Source organism: Magallana gigas, chromosome 5, assembly GCF_963853765.1.
Source record: "Magallana gigas chromosome 5, xbMagGiga1.1, whole genome shotgun sequence".
NCBI lineage: Eukaryota > Metazoa > Mollusca > Bivalvia > Ostreida > Ostreidae > Magallana > Magallana gigas.
In genome coordinates, this window is record NC_088857.1 from 25,074,041 (window position 1) to 25,097,006 (window position 22,966).

General features: G+C 34.0%; 1 protein-coding gene across 4 annotated transcripts in view; it reads right to left on the reverse strand.

The window, feature by feature from the left end:
• Positions 1-22,966, reverse strand: part of LOC105317322 (doublecortin domain-containing protein 1) — a 77,144-nt gene that overhangs the window by 2,668 nt on the left and 51,510 nt on the right. For 3 of the 4 annotated variants that reach the window (XM_066085689.1, XM_034470784.2, XM_034470787.2), the window contains 13 exons: positions 21,495-21,741; positions 20,992-21,172; positions 20,650-20,802; positions 19,367-19,381; positions 18,525-18,716; positions 18,058-18,281; positions 17,816-17,886; positions 17,329-17,482; positions 6,688-6,947; positions 6,161-6,344; positions 2,712-2,873; positions 1,226-1,471; positions 153-382 (listed from right to left, as the gene is read on the reverse strand). In XM_066085689.1, coding sequence (XP_065941761.1) covers positions 153-382; positions 1,226-1,471; positions 2,712-2,873; positions 6,161-6,344; positions 6,688-6,947; positions 17,329-17,482; positions 17,816-17,886; positions 18,058-18,281; positions 18,525-18,716; positions 19,367-19,381; positions 20,650-20,802; positions 20,992-21,172; positions 21,495-21,741 — 2,319 coding nt within the window. The remainder of the gene's footprint in view (positions 1-152; positions 383-1,225; positions 1,472-2,711; positions 2,874-6,160; positions 6,345-6,687; positions 6,948-17,328; positions 17,483-17,815; positions 17,887-18,057; positions 18,282-18,524; positions 18,717-19,366; positions 19,382-20,649; positions 20,803-20,991; positions 21,173-21,494; positions 21,742-22,966) is intronic. The other variant, XM_066085688.1, reaches the window with a different exon arrangement.

Here is a 22,966-nt window from a genome sequence, read left to right on the forward strand (position 1 = left end):
CTGTTTTTCTTTAAACCAAAATGAGAGTAAAATTGAAAATCAAAAATTGAAATGGTCAACTAGAAAAACAAGGATATGAATGTAATAAGTGAACAACTATGATAAAGTGACATTTTCCCTTGTCGCTGATCACTCATATGTTACATCCTTACCATGTCTGGCTGTTGATACAGCCGCCGGTTTGTGTTGACGCTGACAGTGCAGACCTTCTCCTTCTGGACAGCCTTGACCTCTGCTAGATGGGTCTCCAGTTTGTGGACAGTGTCATGCTTGAGTTGCTCAGCAACAGTGGGCTCCTGCCAGTTGTTCTCCACGATGACCGGCTGTCTGCTGCTACGTGTGGGCCGGTATTCGCCTGGGTTCTGAGCCTCCAATCTCCGTCCTTATATCAAAAAACACTCACATTCATAATAGCCATACCAGACCATAGACTATCATTTAATCATTTACAAACCATGTATATAAAAATTCATTAATCAATACCTAAGTGAATTCAATAGCACCTTAGTTTTTTATTCTCTATACCAGAGATTTAATGACTATCTTCAGATACACATAGGTATATGCGTGTCAAAAAATATTGCCATCACAAACTTTGATAAAAAAAAGAGTGTAGAGAATCTCAAAATGCTTATACCTGGTACATGTAATCTTTATTTCCTATTTAAGTTTTTAATATACATGTATCACAAATAATGAATATACAGGTGAATCTCGATAACTCGAACTTCAAGGGATCAAAAGGCCTTACTTTCACAAGTTGTTGAAATTAATAGATCAGTTACAAATTACCTATCTACCCTTTGAAGGAAGCAAGGGGTAGTGTCACTTATGTAATTAACCAATTAACACTACCATGCTAGCCCCCAGGAGTTCATTCAACCAGGTTAGGTCCAAGCGGAGCTATAATTATACGCTTGATCGGCCACGTGTGTACACAGCAACCACTTCGAGTTATCGAGTGAAAAACAATGAAATATGTATAACAGGACCCAGGTTTTACTTCGAGAGATCAAGAACTAGGAGAGATTGGAGTTCGAGAGATCAAGAGTAAATTTACTTAGTTATATAGAGCAAAAAATTGGGGCCGCGAGTTCACTTCGAGAGATCAAGAACTTCGAGAGATCGAAGTTCGAGCCATCGAGTGTCACCTGTACATGTATATCACTAATTTGCAATTGAGACTCAAGACTTTTATCACATTATAGTTTAAAATAAAATCCACCTTTCATTTGCCTTAAGATGTGCTTCTCCATATCTAATTCCAAGGATACAGCTGATCGGAAAGCCCGTCTCTTCTTGCGATTCTCAATTTTAGTTTCCACCTTTTCGGGGGGAAAGAATTCCGGACCTGAGGAGACCCAGACCTCAATGGGGTACCTGAGGATGATGTCAACAGGGGGGATCTGTACCTGGCTCAGAAGCTGCTCCCGCTCCCGCTCGACTTTGGATTGCTCTTGCTGGTCCACCTCTGAGAATCAAGCACAGTCAACAGATATATATTCGAATTCTAGTGAACTATTGTAAATTCTTTATTTTAGGCATGTATTTTAGTCCACAATTTCTTTAATCATATTAATTATTAATTAATTCATTTCATTTGTTTTGCAAGATCATAAAATTTTGAATGACAAACAATTATTGTAATTTCACATACAGATGGACGGACGGATAGACAGACAGACAGACAGACGGACGACAGAAAAAATGTGATCAGAAAAGCTCACTTGAGTTTTCAGCTGAGCTGAGCTAAAAAGGGGCCAAGAAACTCGGAAAGTCTTTCACACATCCCTTAAAAACAATCAAGATTTTGTAATGCATTATAGAAACAAAGTTTTTGATCATAACAATATCAGTTTGTAAAACTCATTGCCATACCCATTTATTGCGTAATTAGGGATTTTAGGGGACTAAAATCTTAAATCTTTAATGTGTTGTATGTGAAAAAGCAAAACACTTTGTTAAGCATTTCAAAGGATAATGACCCCTGAGGCCCAACCCTGTCCCCAGGGGTCATGGTTTTCACAACTTTATATTTACACAACCTGACGATGCTTCCACACAAGTTTCAGCTTTCCCGGCTGATTAGTTTCTGAGAAGAAGATTTCTATTGATTTTCTCTATATATTCCTATGTAAAACTTAGACTCCCCCCCCCCCCCCCATTGTGGGCCCGCCCTATCCCCTGGGATAATGATTTTCAATACTTTGAATCTACATTACCTGAGGATGCTTCCACACAAGTTTCAGCTTTCCTAGCTGATTAGTTTCTGAGAAGAAGGTTTTTAAAGATTTACTTAATTATATACTCGTATGTAAAACTTAGACCTCCCATTGTGGCCCCACCCTACCCTCGGGGATCATGATTTTCACAACTTTGAATCTACACTACCTGAGAATGCTTCCACACAAGTTTCAGCTTTCAGCTCAGGTGAGCTAAAAACGTAATATGATTTTAAAATTTACAAGGGATGCTTTTCACAATTTTTCACAAAAATTAAATTTCCCACATTTTAATTAGGAACCTCTAGAAGATACCTAGCTACATTAGATTTTGCATTAAAAATCATAGGGCAAAATCTAGATGCAGTGAGATATATATTACATTAAAAGGATGTACACATGATTCCTTGCTAATCAGAATAAAAGCAAACCACCATCAAGAGAGAGAAAGAGAGAGATATTCTTCTGTAAATGGCAAGATAAACTGACCTGCATTATCTCCCCCTTCAACATTGCTGTCTTGTCCCTCTCCTTCCCCTCGTTCTGCAGGGTCAGAATTATCTCCCTCTGCCTGAAGCTCTGCTTCACTCGGTTCTACATTGTAAAGCTGGAGAGACTCCTGGTTTTCTTCTTTGTCTTCTTCCTCTTCATCTATAGGGATGGTAGAAGAAAACCAATCAGCAAGAAACCAGAACATCCTTAAGTTATAAATAATGTATTTTATTTCCTTTTCCCCATTCCATCCCTTTATCATTATTCTAATCGTAATCAAATGAACTAAATTCAGAGACAATTGATAAAATGCTTATAAGCATTTAAAGGGGCATGGTCATGATTTGGTCAAATTCTATTTTTCTATTCACAAGATTCAAGAATGCATTTCTAATGATCAAATGAAATTTAATAGTCAGTCGTAGAGTTATAAGCAAGATACAGGGCTCACAACTACTGATCATGTAAACAAGGCTCGTGACCTTTTTTATTTTACATAGGTTCAATATACAGGTAAAAAAATTTTTTCAACCTGATTTTTAGCTCACCTGAGCTGAAAATTTTGTGCCAAATTTGGTTGAAATTGGCCAAGCGGTTTTAGAGAAGAAGTTCAAAATGTAAAAAATTTACAGATGGACAGATAGACGGACAGAAAGATGAACAGACAGACAAAATGTGATCGCATCCTATTATACTTATAATATATATCATAAAATACAATAAAATACCGTAATAATCAATGATGAGATATGATATTGTAACATATGATATGACATTGTATTCTGTTATACATTATTGTATTTGATCACATAATACAATATCATAACATATCATGTAAAATACAATATAGTATTATATCATACAATATCATACTACAAAATACATCATAATATTGTAACATAAGGCATTATGTTGTATAATATATTATATTGTTATATTCAGTAGTATATTCTCACTATATAATTCTATATTGACGAATAGTCAATAATTGTAATATTGGCTCGTCCGAAAAATATTGACCGGTCAATATTTTTTTGATATTGACCGGCTAGGAATAATATCTAGAGAACATTCCCTCAATTTCAAACAATCGCCTCTGATTTGTTGATTTGTAAACGATGATGTAAATAATCTTTCACGACTCCAAAACAAGGTGACGTCATAATAGACAGTCAGTCAAGGCAAGTAAACAACGGACACGCAATGCGACGGTTTGCTATCAATCATAACGGATATAAGGATTTGCGAATTACTGTGAAGTAAAATTAGGTAGAACATCTGTATGTTAATTCTTACGGTCGGTGAAATATCACCAGTGACCATTTGATGCTGAGGATATTTTGGAAATGAACTTTGCACAAAATTGAAAAAAAAAAAATTGAACTCGTGAATTCTTTGTTGAGCTGAGAAAATTACGTATGATATAAACTAATATCATATTGTACAATATCGTATCAAATGATATTATCTAATTTAACAATATCTTATAATACAATTTCATGTGATTTAATACTATGTTATAGAAACCAATATCAAATTATACAAAATCGTATGATACAATATTATAGAATATAAAATATTGCATCATACGATACAATATTATATATTGTACGTAACAGTTTCATGTGATAAAATAATAAATTAAAAATACAATTTCATATTATACAATATAGTTTCATAATATACATTACTATACTTAGCAATATCATGATGCAATATCATATCAAAAAATTTCACAACAATTGATACAATATCATATTGTATCATATAACTTTTTATCAATATAACATGATATTATATTGTATCATATTTAACAATAGTGTATCATATCATACGATACTTTATCATAGGAATCATGTTATATCATTTTATAACAAACAAATCTATCTATCAAGCAGGTAGGTAGAGTGAGGTAGGGGATTTTTTTAGCATCCTTGATAATGGAGATTAGGCTTTGCATCTGAAGCTACCTCTGTGTTTCATTTATAATATAGTTAAATCAACTATGCAAGCTTTTATCTATAAAACATGTGATCTGTTCCAAAAAAACTAAACCTCATCCAGCATACGAAACCTATGGCTCAGATTCAGCATTCATATTATAGTTAAATCAACTATGCAAGTTTGAAATAGTACTATTATTTATTAAACATGTGACCTGTTCCAAAAAACTTAACCTTATCCAGCATCCGAAACCAATGGCTCAGATTCAGCATTCAAGCCTGTCAGGTGCATCAGTATCATAAGACACACCATCCATGCAAGTCTGGTGAAGTTAGGACAAGGGACAAGTAGTAACTAAGATATCATCATCAGAGGGCACCTGTTTCTAAAACTTTAACCAGCTCTTAAAACCTTAACCTCCTCCAGCATCCATAACCTATGGCTCAGATTCAGCATTCAAGCCTGTCAGGTGCATTAGTATCATAAGACGCATCATCCATGCAAGTATGGTGAAGTAAGGACTAGTAGTAACTAAGATATAATTATCAGAAGGTACTTGCAACAAAAACTTTAACCAGCTCTAAAAACATTAACCTTCTCCAGCATCTGAAACCTATAGCTCAGATTCAGCATTCAATCCTGTCTGGTGCATCAGCTTCATAGGACAACACCATCCATGCAAGTTTGGTGAAGTAAGGACCAGCAGTAACTTAGATATTGCTATCAAAGGGCACCTGCAACAAAAACTTTAACCTGGTCCAACAACCTTAACCTCCTCCAGCATCTGAAATTTAGGACCCAGATTCAGCATCCAAGTCTTTCAAGTCCATAAGTAGGTCCAGATGCATCATCCATGCAAGTTTGGTCAAGATAGGACAGGTTATAGCTTAGATACAGGACCTGCAACAAAAACTTTAACCAAGTCCGGACGCTGACGCCGATGGTATAGCATAAGCTCCCCCTGACTTCGTCTCGGTGAGCTAAAAACTGAAATGTTATCATGTGTGGTTTTACTTATATGCACGCATTTTGACATATTGCTGATTCTCTAAAATTGACCTTAGCCACTGGACGATTGGGCCTCACAAGGGGTTTAGAGTGTGATGTAGGTTTATATCCTGTTTATAAACAATTGTTTAGGATAGGAGGATGGACTTTTATTTATACAGGATCTACATGTAATATAGTACCACATTGTCCACATATTTTTATTATGACTCCATTAAGCTGATTTTATCATGCCTATTGTTGCTCAGGTGAGCAATGTGCCTACGGGCCTCTTGTTCATTTTAAGCATAAATAAACAGTTTTTAATGCTTAACACAATCATTTTAGGTTTAAAAGTGGAACATTCACTTTAACATTCGAAATGTAAACAAAAACTTTGTTTGATGGGAAATCATGACCATGCCCCTTTAATGGGAGTACACCAAAAGCCATGTCTGAAATTCATAATCTTTCAAGTTTCGCACAAGAATTCAACATATTAATCCTAGATTTACCTTTTTCTGTAGTGTTTTCTTTCCCGTTGAGAATCTTCTCCAGCTGGTCAACCATGAGTGACTTGTAGTTCTCCACTGCCCAGTCTATCAAATCATCAATCTCCATCACCAGGGTACCATCCTCTGTAAAGATCTTCCTGGCGGCTGAAGCCAAGCCAAGCTTGTGGGTGCACTGGCTTAAAATCTGTATGAAAAATAGATAAATCCCATCAATTATTTAAAAATAGATGAACTCAATTTTTTACTTATTTTCAAAGGTTAAAAAATATACTACTGTTGAACTTTCATATCTCAAACATTGATATCTGGAATACAATGGATATATTGAAGAGATTTGTAAGCCCCGACCACTTAGTTTTTTAAGTATTTTACCCTCAATATCTCAAAGTTTTTAAACAGTTCCATCCAGTTTGAGATAATGAAGTTTGACTATATCAGGAAAACCCAAAACATATATAAATAAATCCTAAAGGATGCTTGTTATATTGTCATCCCCCCCCCTCCCATCCATTTTCTTCCCATCTCACCCCTTCAATGCTTGATCCACAAACAAGCTCTCCTTGGTGTATGCGTCCCTCTCCATTCTTGTAAGCTAGTATTTTGATGGTTTTGACTGTCTTGGCGGCATTAATCTCCTTGGCGATGGTCCGTACACTTGCCTCCTCCCTCAGCTTTCCAAGGGTGTCCTCCCACATCTCCAGGCTCAGTTCCGCCTCATGCGTTGACAAGTCCACCTTACCGTTTAGAACACGGAAACTTCCAACTTGCTGTAGTTTCAGTTTTTTAGCTGTTTTGGAAAATAATGACAGGTCTTTAGGTTAGAACGGGGTAATTTCGACCATCGGTCAATTTCAACCAAATTACTAAAACTCAACACAAATATTCAGGGAAGTTTTCAGAAACGTATGATGTTTCTGGAATTAGAGAAAATTAGTCCCCAAATTTGTTTTCTTTTTAAATTATTTGATCAGAATAATGTTTTCTTGTTTGAAATCCCCGTTTTTAGAACGCTTGCTTTCACATCGGCAAATACAAGCGAGGCAACTCTTACCACATTGTTGACATTTCATAATTTGTATCAAAATTCAAAAGTACGTATTGAATTTAAACTGTTTTAATTTCTATGTGCATTACTTTATGTTACAGGTTCTAACTTTTTTTAATTCGATTTCCCTTAAAATGCACACCTTTTTACCCGCAGAAGTTTGGTCGAAATTGACCCGTATGGTATTTTATGACGCGGGTCAATTTCGACCACTCATGGCCACATAAAGGTGGTTTCACAATACATCAAACACCCTTATGACGTCATCTTTTTGCTTTGTTGACGCCATGTCGTGATAGTTTCAACTGCAGATATTCAGAGAATATTTGTTGAGAATAGCTCGTTTGATGCGTAAAATTGGTATTATATAGTGGAATAAACATAAATGTCTCGAAGTATAAGCTATATTTGGGCTCGGGTTGAAAACATGAAGAGGGTTCAGCAAGCCCAGCCCTCTCACGTTTTCTTAACCTGCCTAAATATAGCTTAATTTATATATTTCAAGACAGTAACCATGTACCGTATTTTCCCGACGACTCGTCGATGCGGACGACTCGTCGAATTGCCCATTTTTAGCCAAAATTTTAACAAAATCCTATGATACGTCGATCTCAGACCATACGTCGATCTTATCACTTCAAAATGGCCTATAAAACTGCAGTAACATTATCAGTGTATGATGCCACGATGCCACGATGTCACCGATATTGCTACCAATTATTATTAATGATTAACATTTAAACAATTACGCTTTATACTTATGCATCAAATTTTCAAATACCGGCAACTTCTACAAAGTCGCTTGCATTTTAAACAATTCCTGATATCGCGTCTTATGCAAAACTTAACTTACTTTGTCAGAAATATTTTATTCCCAAGCATTAAAATAAGTATCCACTCTGACTATCGCCAGTGTATTCGCCATTACGTAACCAGCCACCCGTTGACTTGGCGCGTGGTCAATGTTTGTTTAACAATTTCCGGTGTCATAGGCATGCACCTGTCTCGTGTCGGACTTCAAAGGGGGATCTCAAGTGCAGAAAGCTTAGCAATTACTATGATTTGATGAAACTTGTTTACTTTGTATCCAGTAATGCAGTTACACGCTATTGTTTTACATAGACACTGTTAGAAATAAATCGATCATTTGTACGACTTGATAATGACGATATACGACATACATACGTTTCCTAAAAAAATTATCTAACAATAATCAAAGAATTGGACAATAATTAATCAATGAACTATAATCACTCTTATAACGGTACTCTTTATATACACAGGGAGTGAAATTGCCGTAAAGATCTCAGCCTTAGGGCAAGATTATTAACACAACCGGTGTCAGCCTATTGTATAAACAATAGTATTGATACTTGCCGATTACGTTTTTTAAGATTGAATTTGACCATTAAATATTTCTGATTTATACTTTCCTCTAACAACTCTTTACAAATAAAATAATTAAATTTAAAAAAACATCCCCCGGACCTACTGCAATATTTTCTTCCATTCAAACTTGGTTTCAATTTTACTGCGCAATGTTATCTTCCTACTAGTGATACATAGAACCATGTGACGATGTGTTTATAAAAACGGAACAGTAAAACTTTTAATTGATTAAAGACAATGTAACATTTTTTAATAACTGTTGTTATTATTATGTATTTAAGTGTTGACAGATGAGTGAAAATGATAATTATTAAAGATGAAAAGTGAATCCAACAACATAATTTTCAATCACACAGCCAACTCAAGATGATTAAAACCAAGATCTTTAATGCTATTTTTAAAAAATTTCTGACTACGAGCCTACGACAAGTCGAACAAGACGATAAGTCGGGTGCTCTGCTTCAGAGGAAAAAAATACCGACTAATCGTCGGAAAAATACGGTATTTTATATTAATGACCCTTAATATGTGATGTTATATATTTATTTATTACTTAAATATGTCTGAATGTTTCAATAATACTATAAAGATCACCATTCTGTCTTTGTCAAATAAAAAATAGCCATTATCTGACAAACTTGGAAATTGGGCATACAAAAAACATCTTTGCTATGACCCCTGGAACAAACCAGGAGGTAAAAGGGTTTTTTTATTTGACCATTTGATGCCTTTTGGCAATAACTTCAATATGTAGAACAGAAAAAGAAATCCCTAGGGCAGAAGTTTAAAAAAAATGTAAAAAATGTGCAAAATTGATACATTTCAAGCAAAATCCCATAGGGTCCTATGTTTAAAATTAACAAACTTCGAGATGACCCCTTAAACTAACAATGTGGTAAATGTCTTATTTCTTAATTAAGGTCTTCCGTTTCCAACGGAAGACCTTATAGTTTTCGTACGATTTCTTATTATTATTAAGGTCTTCCGTTTCCAACGGAAGACCTTATAGTTTTCGTACTGTTTCTTATTAAGGTCTTCCGTTTCCAACGGAAGACCTTATTGTTTTCGTACTGTTTATTATTATTTTTTTTTTCCAAATTTTGTGCACGCGATTTCTCGAAAACTACTCAACCGATCTGAACGATTTTTTCACAGATGATGGGAAATTATCTGAATTTTATATGTTTTTGAATTTTTTGTCGTCGTCACTTCCGGTCCGGATTTACGGTCGATTTTGTAATTTTTTACGACCAATTTTGTGCAGAGTTGATCTCAGAAACTATAAGAGATATGACTTTGAAATTTTCAGGATAGGTAGAGAATGGTTTGAAGTTGTGCACTATTTAGTTGTTTTGCACCAGTGGCGCTATTCCTTGGAGCTCGCTTAGGCACAAAAATGGGGTACAGATTTCGAATCAAAATTTCCATATGTTTTGATCAGTATCTTTTTATCAGTTGATATTTTGACAAGACATATAGAACAAAAGTAGTAGAGAATCAAAAGTTCTATCCAATAAAATCAAGAAAAAGGGGTTGGCCCCTTTAATTAGGGACCAAGAGACTCGTAAATTCTATTACGAATAACTTGAAAACGATAAATATTTTGTTATGCATTATAAAAATCAAAGTTGTTGATCTCTACATTATCGGTTTGAAAGAGTCATCGTCAGGCCCATGTCTGACGTAATTAGGGTTTTTATTCTTTATCTTCAAATTTTTTTTTTTGGGGGGGGGGGAAATTTTGAAATTGTATCGATATCTCATGGTATCATTTTATATATAAAAAAAAAAAAAAAATCGGACGGAAGACCTACTCGTTACTCGTAACGAGGTCGTATCTAGTTATTATTATTATTTTTTTTTCCAAATTTTGTGCACGCGATTTCTCGAAAACTATTCGGCTGATTTTAAACATTTTTTCACAGATGATGAGTTATGATCTGAATTTTATATGTTTTTGAAATTTTTGTTGTCGTCACTTCCGGTACCGATTTATCGGCCATTTTGTAGTTTTTTACGACCTATTTTGTGCAGAGCTGATCTCAGAAACTATCAGAGATATGACTATGAAATTTTCAGGATAGGTAGTCTATAGTCTGAAGTTGTGCACTATTATTTTGTTTTACGCCAGTGGCGCCATTTCTTGGATCTCGCCTGGGCACGAAAATTGGGTACGAATTTTCATTCAAAATTTTCAAACGTTTTGATTTATATCTTTTTATCAGTTGATATTTTGTTAAGATATATATAACAAAAGGGGTAGATAATCAAAAGTTCTATTCAACGAAATCAAGAAAAAGGGGCTGGCCCCTTAAATTAGGGGCCAAGACACTCGCAAACTCTATTACAAATAACTTAAAAATGATAACGATTTTGTAATGCATTATGGAAGCAAAGTTGTTGATCGTAGCAATATCTATCAGGAAAAATTATTTTCACACCCATTTATGACGTAATTAGGGATTTTTAGGGGCCAAAGTACTTAAACTTTGACGCAATATATCTAGAGAAGGAGACATATTTTGTTACGCAATGTAGAAAAGAAAATGTTTGCATTGATGATTCTAATCGATTCCACTTATCAAAACACTAAAGTCTGTCCCCATTAAGGGTCTAGAGGGCTGGCCCCTAAAATATTCAATCATTTGTATCTCAAAAATGAACAACAATTTGAGTTAGGTGTAAGAACAAAAAATGTTAGTATTCGTGAGACCTTTCGAATGAACTCAAGAAAAAGGGGCTGGCCCCTTAAATAAGGGGCCAAGTCACTCGTAAACTCCATTAAAGATAACTTAAAAACAATCAAGATTTTGTAATGCATTATAGAAGCAAAGTTGTTGAGCGTAACAATATTTATCAGGTAAAATCATTTCCACACCCATTGATGACGGAATTAGGAATTTTTAGGGGCCAAAATACTTAAACTTTGACGCAATATATCTAAAGAAGGAGACAAATTTTGTGAAGCATTGTAGAACTGTAAATGTCTGTATTGATAATTCTAATCGATTCCACTGACCAAAACACCAATGTCAGTCCCCATTAAGGATCTAGAGGGCTGGCCCCTAAATTCTTCAATCACTTGTATCTAAAAAATGAACAACAATTTTTGATAGGTGTAAGAACAAAAAATGTTTGTATTCGTGAGACCTTTTGAATGAAGTCAAGAAAAGGGGCTGGCCCCTTAAATTAGGGGCCAAGACACTCGTAAAGTGTTTTACACATACCTTAAAAACGATCAAAATTTTGTAATGTATTATAGAAACAAAGTTGTTGATCGCAACAATATCAGTTTGTAAAACTCATTGCCACACTGATTGATGACGTAATTAGGGATTTTAGGGGACTTAAATTTTAAATCTTCAATGTGCTGTATGTGAAAAAGCAAAACACTTTGTTAATTATTTTAAAGGATATTGACAATCGTATACATTATCTGAAAAGGAGTGATAGAGGGGGAATTCTCAAATTTCATTGATATTTTAATCGTATCTTTTAAAAATTGAACAGAAGACCTACTCGTTACTCGTAACGAGATCGTATCTAGTTATTAAGGTCTTCCGTTTCCAACGGAAGACCTTATAGTTTTCGTACGATTTCTTATTATTATTATTATTTTTTTCCACAAATTTTGTGCACGCGATTTCTCGAAAACTATTCGACCGATTTCAACCATTTTTTCACAGAAGATGAGACTTGAGATAAAGTTCATACATTTTTGAGATTTTTCCTGTCGTCACTTCCGGTACCGATTTATCGGCCATTTTGCACATTTTTACGACCTTTTTTGTGCAGAGTTGATCTCAGAAACTAACAAAGATATGACTATGAAATTTTTAGGATAGGTAGTCTATAGCTTGAAGTTGTGCACTATTATGTTGTTTTACGCCAGTGGCGCTATTTCTTGGAGCTCACCTAGGCACGAAAATTGGATACGAATTTTCATTCAAAATTTTCACACGTTTTGATTTGTATCTTTTTATCAGTTGATATTTTGTTAAGACATATATAACAAAAGTGGTAGAGAATTAAAAGTTCTTTCCATAAAAATCAAGAAAAAGGGGCTGACCCCTTTTTTTAGGGGCCAAGAGACTCGTAAACTCTATTACAAATAACTTAAAAACGATAAAGATATTGTAATGCAATATAGAAGCAAAGTTGTTGATCGAACCAATATCTGTTTGAAAATATCATTGCCACGCCCATTTATTACGGAATTAGGTATTTTTAGGGGCCGAAGTACTTAAACTTTGACGCAATATAACTAGAGAAGTAGACATATTTTGATAGACATCATAGAAGAGAAAATGTTTGAATTTATGATTTAAATCGATTCCTATTATCAAAACACGAATTTTTGTCCCCATTAAGGATTTAGAGGGCTGGCCCCTAAAATATTCAATCATTTGTATCTCAAAAGTGATTAACAATTTTAGATGGGTGTTAGAACAAAAAATGTTAGTATTCATGAGACCTTTCGTATAAAATCAAGAAAAAGGGGCTGGCCCCTTAAATTAGGGGCCAAAAGACTCCTTAACTCTATTACTCATACCTTAAAAATGATCAAGATTTTGTAATGCATTATAGAAACAAAGTTGTTGATCGCAGCAATATCAGTTTGTAAAACTCATTTCCAAACCCATTGATGACGTAATTAGAGATTTTAGGGGACAAAAATCTTAAATCTTTATTGTGCTGAATGTTAAAAAGCAAAACTCTTTGTTAAGCATTTTAAAGGATATTGACAATCGTATACATTATCTAAAAGTAAGTGGTTGAGGGAAAAGTCTGAAACTTCATTGATATTTTAATCGAATCGTTTAAAAAATTGGACGGAAGACCTACTCGTTACTCGTAACGAGATCGTATCTAGTTATTATTATTTTTTTCCACAAATTTTGTGCACGAGATTTCTCGAAAACTATTCGACCGATTTCGACCATTTTTTCAGAGAAGATGAGTCTTGATGTAAACTTCATACGTTTTTGAGATTTTTCCTGTCGGCACTTCCGGTACCGATTTATCGGCCATTTTGTACATTTTTACGACCTATTTTGTGCAGAGCTGATCTCAGAAACTATCAGAGATATGACTATGAAATTTTCAGGATAGGTAGTCTATAGTCTGAAGTTGTGCACTATTATTTTGTTTTACGCCAGTGGCGCCATTTCTTGGAGCTCGCCTAGGCACGAAAATTGGGTACGAATTTTCATTCAAATTCTTCATACGTTTTCATCTGTATCTTTTTATCAGTTGATATTTTGTTAAGACATATATAACAAAAATAGTAGATAATTAAACGTTCTTACCAACAAAATCAAGAAAAAGGGGCTGGCCCCTTAAATTAGGGGCCAAGACACTCGTAAACTCTATTGCAAATAACTTAAAAACGATCAAAATTTTGTAATGCAATATAGAAGCAAAGTTGTTGATTGTAGCAATATTTATCAGGTAAAATCATTTTCACACCCATTTATGACATAATTAGGGATTTTAAGGGGCCAAAGTACTTAAACTTTGATGCAATATATCTAGAGCAGGAGACATATTTTGTTAGGCAATGTAGAAAAGAAAATGTTTGCATTGATGATTCTAATCAATTCCACTAATCAAAACTCCAAAGTCTGTCCCCATTAAGGATCTATAGGGCTGGCCCCTAAAATATTCAATCATTTGTATCTCAAAAATGAACAACAATTTTAGATGGGTGTAAGAACAAAAAATGTTAGTATTCGTGAGAACTTTCGATTGAACTCAAGAAAAAGGGGCTGGCCCCTTAAATGAGGAGCCAAGACACTCGTAAACTATATTACAGATAACTTGAAAACAAGCAAGATTTCAAATATCTTTGGTACTTAGCCTTTTTTACAAAATTGATACCAGCGAGATTTTAGTCACTGTAAGTGATTGAGACACAAACTTTTATAAATGATAGACAATCGATTGAAGATATATTTAACGGGTTTTCTTTTGTCAACCGTCACTTCCGGTACTCACCAGAAGAGTTCAAACAATTCATTTTTTTCACAAGTTTAACTGATTATCTTTGGTGTTTCATCTGCTATGATTAACAGTAGTGTACACTAAACATATGTATAAAAAACCCTAGCTTTTATTTTCATAAACCTCTTTTGTTCGTCCGTTTTCGGTCTCGAGACAAAAAACCTAGATTCACCAAGATCGCAGATTTGGCAGAGAATATCGATATTTCATCGTATCATATGAAAACAAAATCGGACGGAAGACCTACTCGTTACTCGTAACGAGATCTAGTCTTAAAATAATAATTATATCAGTACAAATTCATGTAAAAAATTTCATTCAAAAATCTAGGGCAGAAAAAAATTGTTAAGTTATATCACAATGAATTCCCACCTAACATATTAATGATGAGAAAAAATCATGCATTGAAAACTGTTTAATACACGGTTAATTTGTGTCCGATCGATGGTGAAATGAATATATGCAGCTAAAATGACCTTAAAGTTCATACAATGTAGATCAAATTTCCTAAACTAATTCTAAAAAAATTTGTTTTAAAACTTATTTCTTTTTATATTTTTGAGTAGATGATGTTTTTTTATTAATTAATTCACATTCATGCAAACCATTCAAATCATGAAATGGATTGGACAACTTTGGTTAACACTTTATGCTTAAACAATCACGCATCCATGTGTTGTTTTCCATATTCCTAAATTAGAACTAAAGAACTTTATCATTATTAAGAATTTGACAGTCACAAAATAACTGAAGGAAAGATGAAGAGGAGTCAAGCTATCTTTATTAAGCAACAATGGATTCGACAGTGGATAAAAAATTGCCAGCCAGTAATAACGTTAAAAATATCAGGAGGGATCGTCAAGAACAGTTTTCATAAAACGCGAAATTCTAAAATGTACATTATAAAACTAAAATCAGCATTGGTCAGTGTTTATTATAAGAAGATAAAATAAAGTTTGGATTTTCAGGATTTGGCGATGTGTTGGAAGGAGTATTAGCATATTTTCGCAAGCAAATTTTGCTTTGTGGTTTTTTTTTTATTTCAAGAAATAAATTATACACACAGTAAAGACACACATTTCAAAAAAACAATGTCTTCGACGATTGGTAGAATATTCTAACTAAGAAAAGATTTGCAATCTGAGCATATTTTCTATCCAATTACATGTCTGATCAAATCTATCATAAATCGATCCCTTCGGGCTTGATTGGATTTGACCATGCTCTGACCAAAATTATATATTTTTGTTATACTCAAAGAATAACTCCTTATTCCTTGAATAATTCTATAAAACAAATAAATAAGCATCTGCTGTAATAGGTAATAAAATGAAACAACTCAATTCTTTCAAATGTATTAGTTCTCAATTTTATAAGTAGATCTGTCTCAGACATTTCTATTTTAAAGGTATTGATAGATCATCTATTCTCACTGCATGCTTACATTTCTTCTCACTGCGCTGATGCAGAGGTTCGACCTGGATTAATCCACTGTAGGGGGAAGGGGTGGGCGGGGTGGATTGTTCCATTTTTTTCAGATCCAAATTACCATGATTACAGTTTACTTAAATCACTTCTACAAGTTTTTTTTACTGATAACATAGTTGTCAAAAAAAAGTGAGTGGTCGAATTTGATCATTCATGTGGTCGAAATTACCCCGAAACAGGTCGAAATTAACCCGCATGACATGTTTATTTACTTTTCTTCATATTCCTGTATACAGTGACAGTTTTTACTCGGAAGTAGAAAAATACGTGACAGAAAAGTAATCCGAACTATCCTAAATGATTTCAAACAAGCTCATGGGAATATCGTACAAAATTTGAAACTAAAAGTTACGTATCAGTAAAAGTGGTCGAAATTACCCCGTTCTACCCAATGGGAATTTCTTCACTTTTTGGGGATTTCAATAAACTAAATATAAATAGACTCATATACTGTGTTTTCACCAACATTTGTTGAATACAAATTTTCCTTGATGTCATAGTAGTATATTTACATCTCCCAAGTATTTTTCCCTCTATTTCTTACAGAAACTTATAGTTAATTCATAGCTCTATAGAAATAGCCAGACTGAAATCTACATGCCCCATTTATCGATTGGTCGAAATCTACAGCAGCTGAAACTGACAAGAAAATGACAGGGCAGATATTGACATGCCCTGTTTATTGATTGGTCCAAACCTATAGCAACCTAGGAAAAATCACAGACTGCACGAAATAATCATGACGATGTCAGACTCAAGTCTCACAGGAGACGATTTGGCTGTTTCTTTTAGCTAACTTACTTACATACATCAACAGTACTGTAGTGAATTTTACTTACTTTTCCTAATTAATTTATCGATTAGCTTAAAGAAAGGTGTTAATATAAACAATAAAATGCTTTCTTTGATGATTCATTTGGGTTATGAAGGTAGTGATCATTGCAGAAAAAATTTACATTACCCGCTAACGCGGGCTATGTATTTTTTCTGCAATGTCACTACCTTCATATCCCAAATGAATCACCAAAGAAAGCATTTTACTGTTTAAAAATCCACAAATTTAAATGATCATTGAAGTGTGATATCTTAAAACATTTTGTACTGACAGAATCACTTGCCCGAAATTTACACCACCATAAAACTGATTGTCATTAAATTCATGAAATTTGATGCCAACAAAAATTTATGAAACCACAGTAGGCCATTTCTGATTCTTAAAGACGTGTTATGCTATGTTGCTCACCTTCTCCCATTGCACAAGAAAACTCTGTTCTCGCTGGTAGTTTTTGTAGCTTGTAACGCCCTCTCATGGCTCGAGCACAAGAAGTGCACACAGTGATATTCTTAATCGTGACCCTGTCTGAACTGGACTGTACAGGAACTTCTGCTAGATATCCCTAATGAAAAGACATGTGAATATACCTGTTAAGTACAGTGTATTAATATTATTTTCCCCTTAAACATCAGATCAGGTATATATAAATAGTGGTAGAAGGGATGGCAATCAATTTGCAAGTGGGTAAATCCCAACTTGTTCTGACCTATAAACTGGTTACACATATAAAAAAAAAATTTAAATGTCACATATATAATTTAAAATTTTATATGACTAATTGATTACTGATTTTTGTAACCAGTTCCCATTGTTTTGAGTGACAGTTAATATTGCCATCCCTATTAAATTGCAAAACACGATATTCATTAACTACATTTCAATATTTTCAACTTACAGGTTGATCTATCTTGCTGTCGTGGGAAATAGCATATGTACAGATGTCTGCATGGTTGGCAGCCGTGATTTCTAAATTAAAAAAACCCAAAATATTATTAATATTTTCAAGGTTAATTAGGTTGTGTTTTGTGGGATATGAGTCAGGTGGAAATGTTTTTTGTCCAACAATAGGTACCATAAATATACATGTATAATGGAAATAGTCAAAGGACTTTCTTCACCTTGCTCATATTAGTTTACCTTTATCATATGGATTGGTGAAAAAGGCATGGATATATCCTGTCTCAGCGTCATATCTCCATTTCTGATGAGCTTTCCCATAAACATTCAGTTTTCTGGCCTGCAAAGTCACAGCACAGCCACTGAAGGTCAAAGGTCGGCCCTCTTCATCTTCAGAGAAAGGTTCATTGGCCGGCATGGCAATAGTAAGTACCATTTGAGAGCTATGCTTAGAGCGAATTTCTCTACAAGTCAAGATTATAAAGAAATGAACAGAAATACTAATTGGTACTTGTATGACTTATGACTAGTTTCAACTTTTCAATACTTGGAGAAACTCAAATTCCATAATATTAACATACAAACATATTTAAATCATTATATGTAAGGACGAAAAATGAATAAAACAATGATCCATTCTTTTTCTTAGTTTCAAAGACTGATTTGTACAATCACACTCTCAAGGATTTTACAGTTCATAAGCTTACCCATTTTCGCGGATGACCCAGCGCTGGTTGATGTCGTCCGGCCTTCGTTTGACCAACAACACCTGGTTGACACGCCCTTCCTGTTCCAGCATGCCTAGCACTAGGGCACGGTTGGCTGCACAGGCGATGTACCCATCTTCATACACAAATCGCTGAAGTGTATCGCGAGATATTTTTGGCAATGGCTGTGGTCTGAAATATGAATACACATATTATTTGTTGTGAATTGGGGTACAATGAATATACATGAGTCAATTTTGAAATGTTTTATAATGCTAGTCTGATACTAACTGGTTGAATCTGTGGAAAATTTACACAGCTCAACACTAATGATAGATTTTTTCTTCAGTATAAAATCATGAGTGTCGATTTTGAAATGTTTTATAATGCTAGTCTGATACTAACTGGTTGAATCTGTGGAAAATTTACACAGCTCAACACTAATGATAGATTTTTTTCTTCAGTAAATCAGCTTTCAAGTATGCCAAAACTCGGAGGTGTTATTAATACATACCAAACATACACAATTACACACATAAGTAAAATAAACTATGTAAAAAACACTTGCACTTGTCATCAATTTGTCAATGACTTTAGTCTGATTTTATCATAAGCTTTGAGACAACTATTAGAAAACACAGATAGGGTCTGTCAAATCAATAAATGATATATGTTATCCTCTAAAACATTTCAAACAGATGTTAAAATTAATACAATATTCAGATTTATTCATATGCTATGTTATTTCTATAATGAAAGAATACATGCTACACAAAGAATGCAGTTAATAACAGGGATTGATATTTCCTTAATACTGTACAGTACATATTTTTTATTTTTACCTTTCAGTTTTATCCCTGAAATAAATCATATTTATTTATAGAATTAACAGAAAAAGGAAACGTGTGATTTGATGGCTAGTATTTATAAAGCAATATCTCTCTTAAACTTTTAATTAAAAGTACTATGCAGTTCTGAGAGTATCAAAATGTGAACTGCTCTTTACTGCTCTTTTATTTATGTCATTATTATGATCAAGTTTTAGCTTTCAGCTAATAGCACTGTGAATAACTGACACGAACATTTGCTGGTCATTGATACCAAAACAAAGTAAGTTACAGAGCAGAAGTCACTCATTTCAGTGAACTACTGTGAAATCTTTAGAATTTATGGAAGCTCAATTTTAATGGATTTTGCCTTAGAATTTACATGATCAACAAGATATCTGTGAGCTAATGCTCACTAGTGATACCCCTCTCTAATGTGAATATGTAAAATAAGCGAAGTCGATATTTAACAGGAAGTTGGCATCCCATTGGTACAAAAACATATCCCACAATATGGCATGCCTAAACAAATAGTGTGTTAAAATTTCAAGCATCTGCAATTAATAGATGCTGAGAAATCTTTGATGAAAATTTGTTTCAAAATTTAGGCTGAAAAAATCGTCATTTAACAGGAAGTTGATGTCCAAATAGTAAAAAAAAAATCCCACGATATGGCATGCCTAAACAAATAGTGTGTTAAAATTTCAAGAATTTACGATAGATAGTTGCTGAAAAATCTTTGACGAAAATTTGTGTTACGAACAGACAGACAGACAGACAGACAGAAGGACAGACGGACAGAATCTCACAAGGTTATGGAAGCGGGGGTATAATAAAACACAAAAGTAAGTCAAAATATTCACTTTAATTTACTTAAATTGGCCATAACAGAATTCAATGATTCAACAGTATCTAAGAATTTGTTAAAAACTAGAAATGATAACTTTTAAAGGTTCTGTACTACCATTTACGTGCTTGCTGAGAAATAATTTTATTGTAACATAAAGAAAATGATGTTCAGTGATATGCAAGACCAATGACATTTTTTTTCATAATGACAGTGAACAAAAATTGTTTACTGTTGTGCTAGTTCTCAGAAAATTGCTCATGGAGAACATTGATTTGTGTACGTATAGTCAAACGCTATGATTGTGTACATGTGCATTACGTGTACCTATTTGCTAATGCACTGCAGCTTAATAAACTTGTGTATTAATGACTCATTAAATAAAATCTGACTGTGAATTAATGAAATAATCATTCAAAGTCGAGTATAACAAGGATATAGATGTACATACTTGTATTTGTCATACATCTCCCTGTCTGTGAATTTGTAGGCGTCAGGATCTTCTGACCCGTCGTCTTGACTGACATTGAGCAGTCGTTCCCACGGCCATTTCAGGTTGTTCAGTCTCTGCTCAGATCTCCTGTGAGCGATCTCGTGGCAGGTCCTGCAAAGTTCAAAGTTAATCATTAATAATAAGTTTGGTTTGGCTGAAAATACAAATTTGCTAAACAAAAAGAATTCACCTGCCACCCCATTCTATTCATTTTCATGAAATACACTGCTTTTATTAATAAAATCAATTTCATAAGTGAGAGGTTTAATTTGCTTCCATTGAAATGAAACCAGTTCTTACAAGTTTCCCTCATCTTCCTCTTCTGCAAAAATGGAAGCCCTGGAGTCATTCATGATCTGACTGTCGTGCTCCGCCAAGGCCTCTCGTCTGCTGCCGGTTTGTTCCTCCTCCAGGTTCCACTGACGATTGATGATGATACGGGTGTTGGCCACCATATTACCCTCCATCTCCAACACATATTCTGTCAAATATATAAAATCAATTTTTCAAAACTCAAGTCAGAAAAGTATTTCACTAGTTACCGGTAGTACATCTGTACCAGTAATCACTGTACTGTAGATTTCTAATTAAGCATGAAGAACAAATATCCACTTTAAAATTGCAAGAAGCATCCTTTGCAAATTTTGAAATTCTGAATGTTGTGAACTGTATTAATTAAATTTTAATGAATGTTTTGCATAAAATAAGGATTGAACATGCAGACACAATGCAAATGTATTTTTTGATGCTAGAAGCTTAAATGCTAGACAATAAAAAAAGATTCTGTTTCATAAGGTGCCTACTCTCTGGATTTCGGAGTGAGATGTATTGTCTGATCTTGGCGATGTCCTGAGACAGCTGGGACAACAAGATGCGTCTCTGCTGTTGGTCCTTGGACAGTTTGGGGTCCATCCAGCCCTCCCCGCAGGACACATAAACTAGGTCATCTCGACGCAGATTGACTAGACTGAAGTGTTCATTTCCCTTGCTGTCAAACAGTCGTCTTGCAGCAAAAGGCAAGTTCAAAAGGCTTGTGCAGTTATCCAAAAACTTTTAAAGAGATAAAAAATGTTTTGAAATATGAAGGAAAGGGTTAAAGTTGAGGGAAAGGGTTGAAAATAAAGATAAAATGTGTATTTGAAATTGAAGAAAAGGTTGAAAATACAATTTTGTTTCTTAAAATGAATTATTTAATTTTCACTTGTAGTCTAGGAAAACAAGCTATATAATAATTAGATTCAATTTTAAATCCTCAAAATGATTTTAGACACAAAACATAAAATGGGAAAATGCAAACAACAAGATATCTGTGAGCCAATGCTATCTGTGAGCCAATGCTCACTAGTAATACCCCCTTAAAGTCTTCATTTAACAGGAAGTTTACGTCTGATTGGTACAAAAATATATCCCACAATATGGCATGCCTAAATAAATAGTGTGTTAAAATTTCAAGCATCTGCAATTTATAGTTACTGAGAAATCTTTGACAAAAATTTGTTTGAAAATTTAGACTAAAAATAAAAAAAGTCGTCATTTAACATGAAGTTGACGTCCGATTGGTTCAAAAATATATCCCACAATATGGCATGCCTAAACAAATAGTTTGTTAAAATTTCAAGCATCTGCAATTCATAGTTGCTGAGAAATCTTTAAAGAAAATTTGTTTAAAATTTAGGCTAAAAATAAACAAAGACGTCATTTAACAGGAAGTTGACGTCTGATTGGTACAAAAAAATATCCCACTATATGGCATGCCTAAACAAATAGTGTGTTAAAATTTCAAGCATCTGCTATGAAAGGTCCTTGGTAGACACCAGGCCTACCGTGTTTGAAGAATTAGACATTGAAATTTCTGAAAAAGAAATATCGGATGCTACATATGTATAGACAATCTTAAAAGAGACAAATTGCATGGTCTTGATTATATTTTGAATTAATATTTTATAGAATTCAAGGGTATACTTATGCCATATTTACATAGTATTTTTAATCGTATTCTATCATCCGGTTATTTTCCTATGCAATGGTCAAATACGCTTATTGTTCGTATTTTTAAAAAGGGTGACCCAGGGTGACCCCAACAATTACCGAGGTATAAGTCTTATCAGCTGTTTTTGTAAAATGTTCACCTCAATATTAAATCGTAGACTTATATTATGGGCATCTTCTAATAGCATTGTCACAAATGCACAGTTCGGTTTTCAACCTATGTTAGGTACTACAGAAGCAATTTTTGCACTTCATTGTCTGGTTTCACAAGCACTTCAAACTAACA